At 37.1% G+C, this 12,500-nt stretch overlaps 1 protein-coding gene across 2 annotated transcripts in view; it reads left to right on the top strand.

Moving 5' to 3' along the window:
- The window catches only part of LOC106880157 (proton-coupled zinc antiporter SLC30A2), a 57,285-nt gene that overhangs the window by 30,933 nt on the left and 13,852 nt on the right, over nt 1–12,500 (top strand). For both annotated transcript variants that reach the window (XM_014929994.3, XM_014929993.3), the window contains exons 2-3: nt 5,316–5,347; nt 7,199–7,309. In XM_014929994.3, coding sequence (XP_014785480.1) covers nt 5,316–5,347; nt 7,199–7,309 — 143 coding nt within the window. The remainder of the gene's footprint in view (nt 1–5,315; nt 5,348–7,198; nt 7,310–12,500) is intronic.

The raw sequence follows: 12,500 nt of genomic DNA, 5'->3' as shown, positions 1-12,500 counted from the left end.
AATGGTTGGATGCCTTTCCTGTCACCTTCAGTCATTTTCAAGCAAGGTAATATTTCTCTGTGACTAGGCATGTTTTCATGGAAGATTGGAAACAAATAGTTTGTGTGATGGAGATGCTTGCTTACAATAAAATAAATACCAGTTCAACACTGGTTGATGTATTTGACTTTCCCTCCAAATTGCCAGCCTCATGCCAAAATTTGGAACCAATATTATCTACCGTCATTGAGTTTTCTTCTAAAAGCTCCCAGGATTTGTCTAGGAAGACTGCACGGAGACAAATAAAAGTAAGAAAATATGTAGATCTGTTGGGGCTATGCCAAAGCAATGGGTGACAAGCAAGGTGTGATCCCATCAAAGTGTGATCCCATCAAGGCGTGATCCCATCAGAAGGTTTGCAGATCAGTCCCTCCATAGAGCTTAAAACATGCTTGGCATTACAGGGAAACAGTAAATGGAAGGCCATCAGATTGGCTGTGGAAGATGCAGAAGTTATTTTAAGGTGGCCCTGGATCTGGAGGCACAAACTCTGGAAGGATTGGTACAAACTGGACACAAGTTTGGGTTTAATCAACCCCAAACAGGTTGCCTGGGTGAGGATGCCTGATGCTGAAAAACCTGAAATATCTAATGACTCCAGGAAATATCACCGATGATATGTCCAGGTACATCACTGGGTGACATATGACAAGCATAAAAGCTTATTTCATTGTTTCACATATGTATTAATATATGCATATGTTGTTGTTGGTGCTGTTGTCCTTGTTATTTTGACCTAGGTCAGCTCCAATCAAGCCAGACCTACAATCAAAGATGTCTCAGGCAGGACTATCCCCTCCTGTTCTCAGGCATTATGTATCCAGAACTGCATTACCCAATGTTTCCTCTCTTTCCAAGATCGCATGATGGAAATTGAGGAAGAATTAGCTGCTGTTTCTAGCAAGGCATGTAAAAACATAGAAACTCCCTTGTTGCTTTCAAGTTGTATGTGCGTGTATATATGCATGAGTGTGTGTGTGTGTGTCTGTCTGTCTGTCTGTCTGTCTGTATGTGCTTCTGTGTATAAAGCAAGCATGCATGACTATATAAGGCAGTGACCTTTTTGGGGAGTGCTCGCTACCGTCCTGTCCCATCTCTCATGACACATGACTTACATAACATGTCTTGTGACACCAGTGTTTGTCATAGCATCCAAAGCACTTTGACACAGATTCCACCCCCTCCCAGCACTGTATGTAGTTCAGCACTGTTAAATAGCGGTGATGGTACTGGAGAATCTCAATCAATTTTCTCTACTGGAATAGCAAATACAGCATAATAATAATAATAATAATAATAATAATAATAATAATAATAATAGAAGCAGATGTCTCCCCTTAACAAGTCATCCATCATGTGATGTGTTGCATAAATAAAATGTGTCTATTCTGTAGTAAAACTGCTTCATTTAAGAAAGAATAAAAATTTGACTTAGAAAAATTGATTTTTCATTTAATTTCCATTTTCAATTCCATTTCCATTTCCATTTTTCGTTGCTACACCAAGGATTTTTTTAATGTTTCCATTAATTTTAATCTTGTTTCTTTCACTTGTTTAAGTCACTGGACTGAAGCGAGGCTGGAACATTGCTTCGGAGGTGTTTTCGTCGAATAAATCAACCTCTACTTATTTTGTTATGCCTGGTACTTATTTTATCAGTCTCTTTTGCTGAACCGCTAAGTTACAAATTAGCACTGGTTGTGATGTGGTGGTGGTGGAGGACAAACACACACACACACACACACACACACACACACACATACACATACATATTAATGACTTGTAGGGACAACATATTTCGTTATGCAACCATAATGTACTCCAGTACTCCAAAGTATATTAAATGCTTTTATAAGTAAGTGCTGGCTATAATTTCTGCAGGAAATCTGTAGAAATAACCTTAACAAGTGATATATATATATATATATATATATATATATATATATATATATATCATAATCATTATCATCGCTTAATGTCCGTTTTCCATGCTAGCATGGGTTGGACGGTTCAACTGGGGTCTGGGAAACCAGGAGGCTGCACCAAGCAGCAAAATGCACTTTTTAATCGTCAGTGCATTCCCTCACATTTGGTACACTGTATTTATTTTGATAGTTTTGACTAAGAGCTCCTCGTAGTGTGAGGCATTTATGTGTAGTAATGCCCTTAATATAAATAAATTAATATATATATATATATATATATATATATATATGATCCTATTATTATTTGTTCATTCCTATCTGGGCTATGCAAGGTCTTTGTATATTTTTGATGGTCGTAATTATTCATACCAATATGTAATTCCTGACGAGGAATCTAATTTTTATTTCATGAAGAGTTTTTTGTTTTTTGTCTTTGGAATTTATTAGACTCCGAAACAATTTGTAGAATTTATATTGGATTATGAAGTTGTGAATTAAAAATTGACTACACCTATAATTTTTTCCATTCCTTAAACTTCATATATATATATCATCATCATCGTTTAACGTCCACTTTCCATGCTAGCATGGGTTGGACGATTTGACTGAGGACTGGTGAAACCGGATGGCAACACCAGGCTCCAATCTAAATTTGGCAGAGTTTCTACAGCTGGATGCCCTTCCTAACGCCAACCACTCAGAGTGTAGTAGGTGCTTTTACGTGTCGCCCGCACGAAGGCCAGTCAGTCAATACTGGCAACGACCACGCTCGAAATGGTGTCTTTTATGTGCCACCCGCACAAGAGCCAGTCCAGGGGCACTGGCAACGATCTCACTTGACTTGCTGGGTCTTCTCACGCACAGCACATTTCCAAAGGTCTCGGTCAGTAGTCATCGCCTCGGTGAGGCCCAGTGTACGAAGGTCTTGCCTCACCACCTCAGCCCAGGTCTTCCTGGGCCTACCTCTTCCACGGGTTCCCTCAACTGTTAGGGTGTGGCACTTTTTCACACAGCTATCCTCATCCATTCTCACCACATGTCCATACCAGCGCAATCGTCTCTCTTGCACACCACAACTGATGCTTCTAATGTTCAGCTTTTCTCTCAAGATACTTACACTCTGACGGGTATTCACATTGACATTACACATTCAACGGAGCATACTGGCTTCATTCCTTGCAAGCTTACGCATGTCCTCAGCAGTTACAGCCCATGTTTCACTGCCATGTAGCATGGCTGTTCGTACACATGCGTCATACAGTCTGCCTTTTACTCTGAGTGAGAGTCCCTTTGTCGCCGGCAGAGGTAAGAGCTCTCTAAACTTTGCCCAGGCTATTCTTATTCTAGCAGCTACACTTTCAGCGCACCCACCCCCACTACTAACTTGGTCACCCAGATAGCGGAAGCTATCGACTACCTCTAGTTTTTCACCCTGGAATGAGATAGAAGTTGTTTCCTGTTTGTTTACAGTCTTTACTGCACCTGAACATCTGCCACATACAAAATCTAACTTCCTAGTTAACCTGCCTTTGATATTGCTGCACCTCTTATGTGTCCATAGCTTGCACCGGGTACATCTTATAGAGTTACTACCTACTCCTTTTCTACATACTGAGCAGGGCCATCTACCTGAAGGGGTTTGTGTTTTATCTACCTTCCTACTTATTAGGATTTTGGTTTTAGCTAGGTTGATTCTAAGGCCCTTCAATTCTAGACCTTGCTTCCACACCTGAAACTTCTCCTCTAGTTCTGATAGTGACTCCGCAATTAGTGCAAGGTCATCAGCATAGAGGAGCTCCCAGGGGCAACCTGTCTTGAACTCCTCTGTGATTGCCTGGAGGACTGATAAATAGGAGGGGGCTGAGGACGGAACCTTGGTGGACCCCTACCTCTACCCGGAATTCATTGCTGTACTCATTTCCAACCCTCACCTTACTGGCAGCATCTCTGTACATGGCGCGCACAGCTCTCACTAACCATTCTTCTATCCCAAGTTTCCTCATTGACCACCAAATAAGGGACCGGGGGACCCTGTCAAAGGCTTTCTCCATGTCAACGAAAGCCAGGTACAGAGGTTTATCCTTGGCTAGGTATTTCTCCTGCAGCTGTCTTACTAGAAATATGGCATCAGTAGTGCTTTTACCTGGCACGAACCCAAACTGCATCTCATCTAAATTGATTCGCTCCCTAATTAGTTGGGCTATGACCCTCTCCGTAACTTTCATAACCTGATCTAACAGCATATATATATATATATATATATATATATATATATATATATATATATAGGCGCACACACCATAGAGTAACTTGTAGTCCTGAACAGGACACATGAAATTACCCAGCAAGAGAAGTTACCAGGGCCTAACAACTCATTGTCAGCTTGAGTACTACATATGAACTATTGTAGTCAGCTGGTGTCTGAAACTGACTTGAGAGGAAATATGGTAACCAACAGGATAATATATCCCTTTTAAACTCATTTTTTATATATATACTTTATTAATAAATCTACAAAGACATCATAAAAACTGTAACTCAGAGTTTCACATTCCTGTTTGTCAGACAGTTTTGGTTGAGAAGCTGTCCGAGGAACAAAAATGTCAAACTCTGAGTAACAGTTTTTGTGATGTCTTTGCAGCTTTATGAATAAAGCATATTACTCTACCTCTGGTATTTGAGTACTATTTTTTTCCATCTTGTTTTGCATCTATGTGCTTACTCTGGTATATATATATATAAAGGTGGCTAGCTGGCAGAAACACTAATGCACCGGGCAGAATGCTTAGCGGTATTTCGTCTGCCATTACGTTCTGAGTTCAAATTCTGCCGAGGTCGACTTTGCCTTTCATCCTTTCAGGGTCGATAAATAAAGTACCAGTTACACACTGGAGTTTATGTAATCGACTTAATCCCTTTGTCTGTCCTTGTTTGTCCCCTCTATGTTTAGCCCCTTGTGGGCAATAAAGAAATATATATATATATATATATATATATATATATATATATATATATATAGGGAGAGAGAGAGAGATCATATTAAAGCTGGAAGTTTGTATAATAGAACCAGAGGGCAGTCTTAGGAGGGTTTAGTGTCAAAAATGATAAATGAAGAAAATTTAGTTTGAGTATTTGTTGGCTGTCAAAGTTGATAATCTTCTCCAAAAACTCTGATTTCTTTAACAACATTTATTCTCTGACTATATTGATTCTTGTCTTCCTTTCAGGAAATCAGAATTGATACAATCTGATTTCTAAAGAGGAAGACAGGAATCTTCCTTTCTAGACTTGAGTATTTATTGAATAATAATTATTTTTATTTTGTTTCTTTTTTTTTTTTTTTTTTTTCAGTTCTTCGAACAAAAGCCAGGATAGCACCACGTGTAAGTAAATAATTATTAATAATTATTATTTTGGTAGGAAGACAGCAAGCCAGAAAAATTGTTGGCCTGCCTGACAAAACGCTTATTGATATTTCTTCCTGCTCTTTACATTCTGATTTCAAATTCTGCCAAGGTAAACTTTGCCTTTGGAGATCAATAAAATAAAGTACCAGTCAAGCCAATGTCATCAATGTATCCCTTCTTCTCAAAACTGTGAGCATTGGACCCTGCAATGGACTAATGTCCCATTCAGGAGGTATGTTGTGATCTTGACCGCTTATATGCACCATGGAAACCAGGCAACTGGGCCTTATGAGTAGAGGCTAGGGTAAATGGTGCCCAGGGCAAGCATCAAATTTGCACTCCCACCCTCAATCAAAAAGTGGAAACTCACATAAAAATGGCTTAATTAGAAAATGATCTTGGCCAAAATTGCGCCCCCCCCCCTCCTCAAAGTGACGCCCAGGGCATGTGCCCTGCTTGCCCCACCCTAGCTATATCCCTGCTTATGAGTCCTGGGACTCAAGAAAAAAAATCAAAGAAAAATCAGGTTGGTAAGGAAAGGTTGAAATAATGAATATGTGATGGTGTAGGGAGAGGAGTGAATGGACAAACGTGTAAGTGTGTCCAAGTCAGCTCTGATTAAGAAAAATACAATAGAAAGCATTTCACATGTAACCATTTTCTTTTTTTTTGTTGTTTGTTTTCCAAGGCAGTATTATCTAGGATTACATTATACAAAGTTGCCTTTTTTTAAGAGAGAAAGCTGGGATTCAAAAAGATTTGTCTGCCATTCCTAGCAAATCAAGTGATTAAACAGTTCCTTTTTCATTGAGAATGGTGTCTGAATATGTGAGATGGTCTTTTTTTCTTTTTCCACATCTTCTCTTTATCTCTCTCTCTCTCTCTCTCTAGCACACACATTCCCCCGACAATTCTATCAGTCTCTTCCTTCTAATTTCACCCCTCTCATCTGCTTTTCTTTTTCCTTTTCTATTAAACTGTTTCTGCATCAAAACTGCATGATTATTTTTACATAACAACAATAATGTTAACTAGCAGGACCCATGAGTATTTTACAGAATTAATGGTGAGCCTATTGGTGCATCTGAAAGCGTAGCCTGTGTTGTGTCTGTATGGAAAGATAGTCGCTCATCTGCTACTCATTGAAAAGTGAAAGAAATTCATCATCATCATCATCATCGTTGTTTAACGTTCGCTTTAACTGGTACTTATTTAATCGACCCTTAAAGGATGCAAAGCAAAGTCGACCTCGGCGGAATTTGGACTCAGAACATAACGGCAGGCAAAATACCGCTAGGCATTTCACCTGGCGTGCTAACGTTTCTTATTTCTTTATTGCCCACAAGGGGCTTAACATAGAGGGGACAAACAAGGACAGACAAAGGGATTAAGTCGATTACATCGACCCCAGTGCGTAACTGGTACTTATTTAATCGACCCCGAAAGGATGAAAGGCAAAGTCGACCTCGGTGGAATTTGAACTCAGAACGTAACGGCAGACAAAATACCACTAGGCATTTCACCCTGCATGCTAACGTTTCTACCAACTCCCTGCCTAAGTAAAATTGTTGTCATCCATACATGTGCCGGTGCCAGATAAAATGCACTTGCACCGGCGCTGCATAAGCACATCCACAATGGTAGCATGTAAAAAGCACCCAGCCATAGAAACCATGCCGCAACAGACAATTGGAGTCTGGCCAGCTCCTGCCAAACCGTCCAACCCATGCCAGCATGGAAAATGGACATTAAACAATGATGATGATCTATTATATGTTTGCATGTCAATTTCAGTAGTTTTAATTTCTGTTGTTTTTTTTTTCTCAGATAACCACTGTCATCGTATATCAATAAGCAAGACTAACACAGCAAAAACTAGGAAAACGCTTATTATAGCCAGCTGTTTATGTCTTTTTTTCATGATTATTGAAATTATTGGTAAGTAACTTTGGAATTTTATTGTTTAGGGAGATTTTAGGTATTATTATACTAATGTGTCCATCTGTTCTAATTTAATTAAATTCTATGTCTTTGTGCAGCTGAAGATTACTCTGCATTTTAAATTGATGTAATGATTACATTGTTCAATTAAATGGAGTTGCATGAAACGATCGTACTGCACTAACTTTGAATATCCTTGTTGCTTATTTTGATTTTAATCACCTTACTTTGAAATTGTATGGATAATACCATACTAAATTCTGGTGCCTAAACTTAAGTATCATATTCACCTGAATCTACATTTTATATATATATATATACATATATATATATATATATACATATATATATATATATATATATATATATATATATATATATATATATATATATATATATACATATATATATATATCTTAAATTTCTAATCTGGAATCAGCTTGTTAAACAATATGCCATAAAACCCTCATAACCAGGAGAATTTTCTAAGTAAACGTGTACCATAAATTGAGAGGGGTTCACCTGGTTAAAAGTGTATCACATATTTATGGTGGGTGATTTCCTATTTAAATAAACTTGTATAAGCAACTTTAACAACAACGACAGCAGCACCAATGACAACAATTGCAGCAACATTTGCAGCTACAACAACAAAAGCTCCCTACCCCCATCTCCAATCCCCTCCTTATCAACAATTGACACACTTTCATTCTCACTATATTTTTCCTCTCTACTTTGCAATACAATTTTATTTATATTTTTCTTCTTCTCCTTACTAAACTTTTATCATTATTATTGCTGTTATTGTGATTAATATTATTAATACTATTATTGCTATTGTTATTCAAATTTGTTTTCCTTTTATATGGTGCAGTGAGTTGCCTTTCCTTGTTTTTTCTTCCTTTTTGTTTTTTTTTGTATGTGTTAAGCACACCACACTGCCCAGTTAGACACCACCATCTGGCCCAGAGATATCTTTAGCAGAATTTGCTTCTTTGTTTCCTTTTTTGTTTTGTTTTGTTTTTCACCTGAACAGCTACAGTGTAGTTGTGAGGGAGCCACTTAGGGGGTTAGAAACATTGATTTTTTTGCTGTGTGTGGGATGTGAAGAGACAGGCCTAAAAGGAGGGACTCAGTCACCTGTCTAGCTGTTTCTCATTGATCAGAAGTGAATCACATTTTCTGCCAATAATAAAAGGCATAGAACTGGTGAAGTTCTGACCAATTAGCTGATTTGCAGTGCCAAGAGGAAACCAAAGTGTTTTCCTCATGGCTGCATTGCTGTTCAGGAAGAAATAAAGGAATTAAGCTTACAACACCTGGAAATTTTCACTCACTTCCAAAAACTGGGCACTTCTAAAAACTGGGCAGTACCCAGCAGAACAACTCTTGCAAGACTACTCTCCAGACTTTTTCATGTATCACACAGCTTTCAAGTTTTCCCACCTTCCAACCTACAGCTGGTCCTTCTGCCCTGTTACCAAAAGAGCCTCCACTAAATTTGTGGAATCCTCTTTTTTTGACTTCTCATCAACAATAGCTCAGTGGGTTGGATTCCTATGAAAAAAAAAAAAACGCTTCCACCTCTTCTGCCCATTTTGCATACAACTCCACATTGCACATGTTTGGCCTATCTCCTGATGAGACATTGACTCCAGCATTTGGAGATATAATACAGCAGCATCACCAGCACACAAGTGTTTATCATAAATATAATCTTTAGGTTTGGAACCAGAAAATGGAGATGAGATCCAAGTCCTGGTAAGCAGCTACTTGTACTGTAAATTTCTCTCAGAACTTATCTCCAAATCTAATCTTACTATGGACGTTGTTGTACATGAATGAAACATTCATCTATGCTTAGGTACTTTAAACTAAAGAGAGGAGACTGAAGACTTGTTCCTGATTAATAAGCACAAGGCAGAGTGGTTTCTTAAGTGTGCAATATGGCATTTGTGATTCCACGACTTGATTAAATCTAAACTACATCTTATTCAACTTAATTTTTTTTTTCGCATGAATTAATTACTCCAGTGACAGCATTCGCATAGAAAAATAACAATAAAGTGAGTCTTAATATATTTAATACAGATAACATAAAACTATCTGATTAAAAATGATAATGCAGTGAGTAAAAGACACCCAATGATTAATATTTTCATAATTTTTGTAAGAGCAGGAGACAATTCTGGATATGTTTCAGTCTTATCAGACCACCTCAGCAAAGTATGATTTCCCTATGTTTATTGAAGTAATGATGAAAGAATTTCTGTACGGTATTGTAGGTGTAAAAATTTAACATTATTTTGTGAAATAAAATATGCTGACCCTATCTTGTAGCTAACTCTATCTCAAAACGACCTTTCTGAAACATTGATAGATCATATCCTGAAAGTGGTGGACAATTTAAAATAACTGCAATTGCCCCCACTCCTTTGTATTTACTTCCTCGTTTTGGTAGCCATTGACAAAGGTAAAGCTCTTATACCAGTTATTGACAATAACACTTCATTGTTGCATTACCTAATTGACAAACTCACTAATTAGAACATGACTTGTATAACTTGTTGCTTCCAACAACCATTGAAGACCAGAATGAAATGAATGAAGTAGAATATATGCACCCACTCTGTTTATTTATTTCTAATTATTTCTATTTATTTAATTTATTCAATCTAAATTTGTCATTTAACATCTGGGCTTGCTAAATGTTGTCATTCATGATAAGTTTGTTCATAAATACTTCTAATTAACATGTTTTACCTTTGCCCTTTTTTACTTGCTTCGGTCATTGGCCTTAAAGGGTTTCAGCCAAACCAAATGACCCCAGTAGATCTTTTTTTCTTAAGTCTGGTACTTATTGTGCCAATCATTTGCCAGACTACTAAGTTACAAGGCTGTAAATAAACTAACACCAATTGTCAAGCAGTATAGGGCGTCAAGCACAGGTGCAATCATACACACACACACAAACACAAACATGTAAGACAGGCTTCCTCACCGTTTCTATTCACCAAATTCATTCTCAAGATTCTCAAGGCATTGGTTGAACTGGGGCTATAATAGGAGACGCTTACCCAAGGTGCTGCACAATGGAACTGACCTGAAACCACATGGTTGCAAAGCGAGCTTCTTAGCCACATTTCAAAAGTATTTCAGTCAAGTTTAAAAGTCTAATTGTATCACCACACCTGAATATACAATTTTCTGTTCAGTAACAAATCTTAATAATGTCATTTTTCTTTCTTTTTTCTTTTTTTTTTTTTTGTTGCAATTTTCAACTAGCAGCAACAGACAAGCAATACGACAGGATAAAACCAATTTCCTTATCATACAGAGATTTTTAATAACTCTGTCACAGTGGTATATAATTTCATAAATATTAGTAAAACTAGAATATTAGCAAATACAGTTCAAACACAACACAAAAGACACAAAAGCAAGTATAAATATGTTTCGTGGTGCAGCTGACAGCTCTGCTCAATTTCCTTTAGCTGTCATTTCATTTTGTAAAGGCTTGGCTATCAAGAGGTTTCCAATGAAAAATTGATGTCATAGTGAATCATAAGGATACTGTTGTTGTTGATAATGATGATGATGATGATTCCTATTATTCCCAACAAAACTTTATTTGCACAGCCGTTTCAAAATGACAAAGAAAGTGACAAAGAAATATTTTTTTTTAAATTCCTTGCCGTGTGCTGTGATAAAATGTTATGTATCTTCATCATTAGTTTGGTTTAGTTTGAATGCAGAAATTTTAGCACATGATGATGATGATGATGACAATGATGTTGATTTAAAAAAAAAATTTTTTTTTTAATATTGAATTCAACTCGTGGACAGAGAAGCGGTCAAGGCAAGTTGGCAGAGTCGTTACATCTTCAGGTGAAATACCTAGTGATGTGTGTTGAAGCTCACTATGCTCTGAGTTCAAATTCTATGAAGGTCAATTTTATCTTTCATCTTTTGGGGGTTGATAAAAAAACATTATTTCGGTGCAGGTACTTGCCTGGAAATATTCTACTCAACCGTGTGCTGGAGCAGCTGTGTGGTAAGGAGTTTACTTCCCAATCTATTGTTTTGAGTTCAATCCCACCACATGCAAGTGTCTTCTAATATAGCTCTGGGCTATCCAAAGCCTTGCGGGTGGATTTGATAGATGGAAACTGAACCAAGCCTTGTGTGTGTGTGTACATATATATATGTGTATATGCACATATATGTGTGTGTGTGTTATTGTCTCCTAATCTTGACATTGTCTGATAGTTGTAAATTAGTGTCAGTATCATATAAATGGTGTCCTTCATTTCCAATCTTTTATAAAAATAAGTCTGGTCATGGGGAAATGTTAGCTTACTTGGAAGCAAGTGAGGGTTTGGGACAGGATGGGCATCCAGCCATAGAAAATGCACCTCAACAATTTCCATCTGACCTATTCAAGCATGGAAAAGTGGACATTAAAATAATGATGATGTGTGTATTGGCAAAACGATTCAACTTCTTAGAATAAGTTGAATATAGAATATTGAATAATGGGAAAAAAATATTAAAATGTTTAAAACACTGAAATATAGTGGATAACTTTTACAAAGTATTTTACAATCATCAAAAACAACATTTGGAACATTTCAGAAAGATGACTAAGAAATAACAAAGAAATTAGTACTTAAAAATAGATTAGCAACATTTATGCTTTGTAGTTACAAGGCCAAGACTATTTCTACTAGGTTCAATATAAGTTCAATTAGTTATTTATCTCTTTTGCTTGTCACCACCTCTCCCTCCTCCACCCTCCCTATGTGAAAAGTGACACTTTGAAACCATTTGCTCTGATTTACTTGTTTATCTGTATCATAAATGGAAATCTAACACTCAGCAATTTTTGAATATACTAAGTCTCACCTGATTGTTATAACAGGCATTCATTTTCATTCATGTCAGTCAGTCTCAACTTAGCAATCATATCTACTGTACTCACTCATGTATAAGTCACACTTGTGCATAAGTCTCACCCCTTATTTAGTGTTATTGGTACAAAATTTTTTCCTTTCATATTCAAACTTGCCCCTATATATAAGCTGCCCACCCCTCATCATGTATAAATTACACACTAGGTTTCAGTTAAAATCAAGTATAAAACAAGAACACTCAGAGAGTGCAAACATCCACCAAGGTAACACCAACG

This window comes from Octopus bimaculoides, chromosome 4 (assembly GCF_046866305.1).
Source record: "Octopus bimaculoides isolate indiv1 chromosome 4, ASM4686630v1, whole genome shotgun sequence".
In the NCBI taxonomy this organism is placed as follows: domain Eukaryota; kingdom Metazoa; phylum Mollusca; class Cephalopoda; order Octopoda; family Octopodidae; genus Octopus; species Octopus bimaculoides.
Note: the sequence above shows the minus strand (reverse complement) of the source record. Positions and strands in the feature narration are given on the sequence as shown.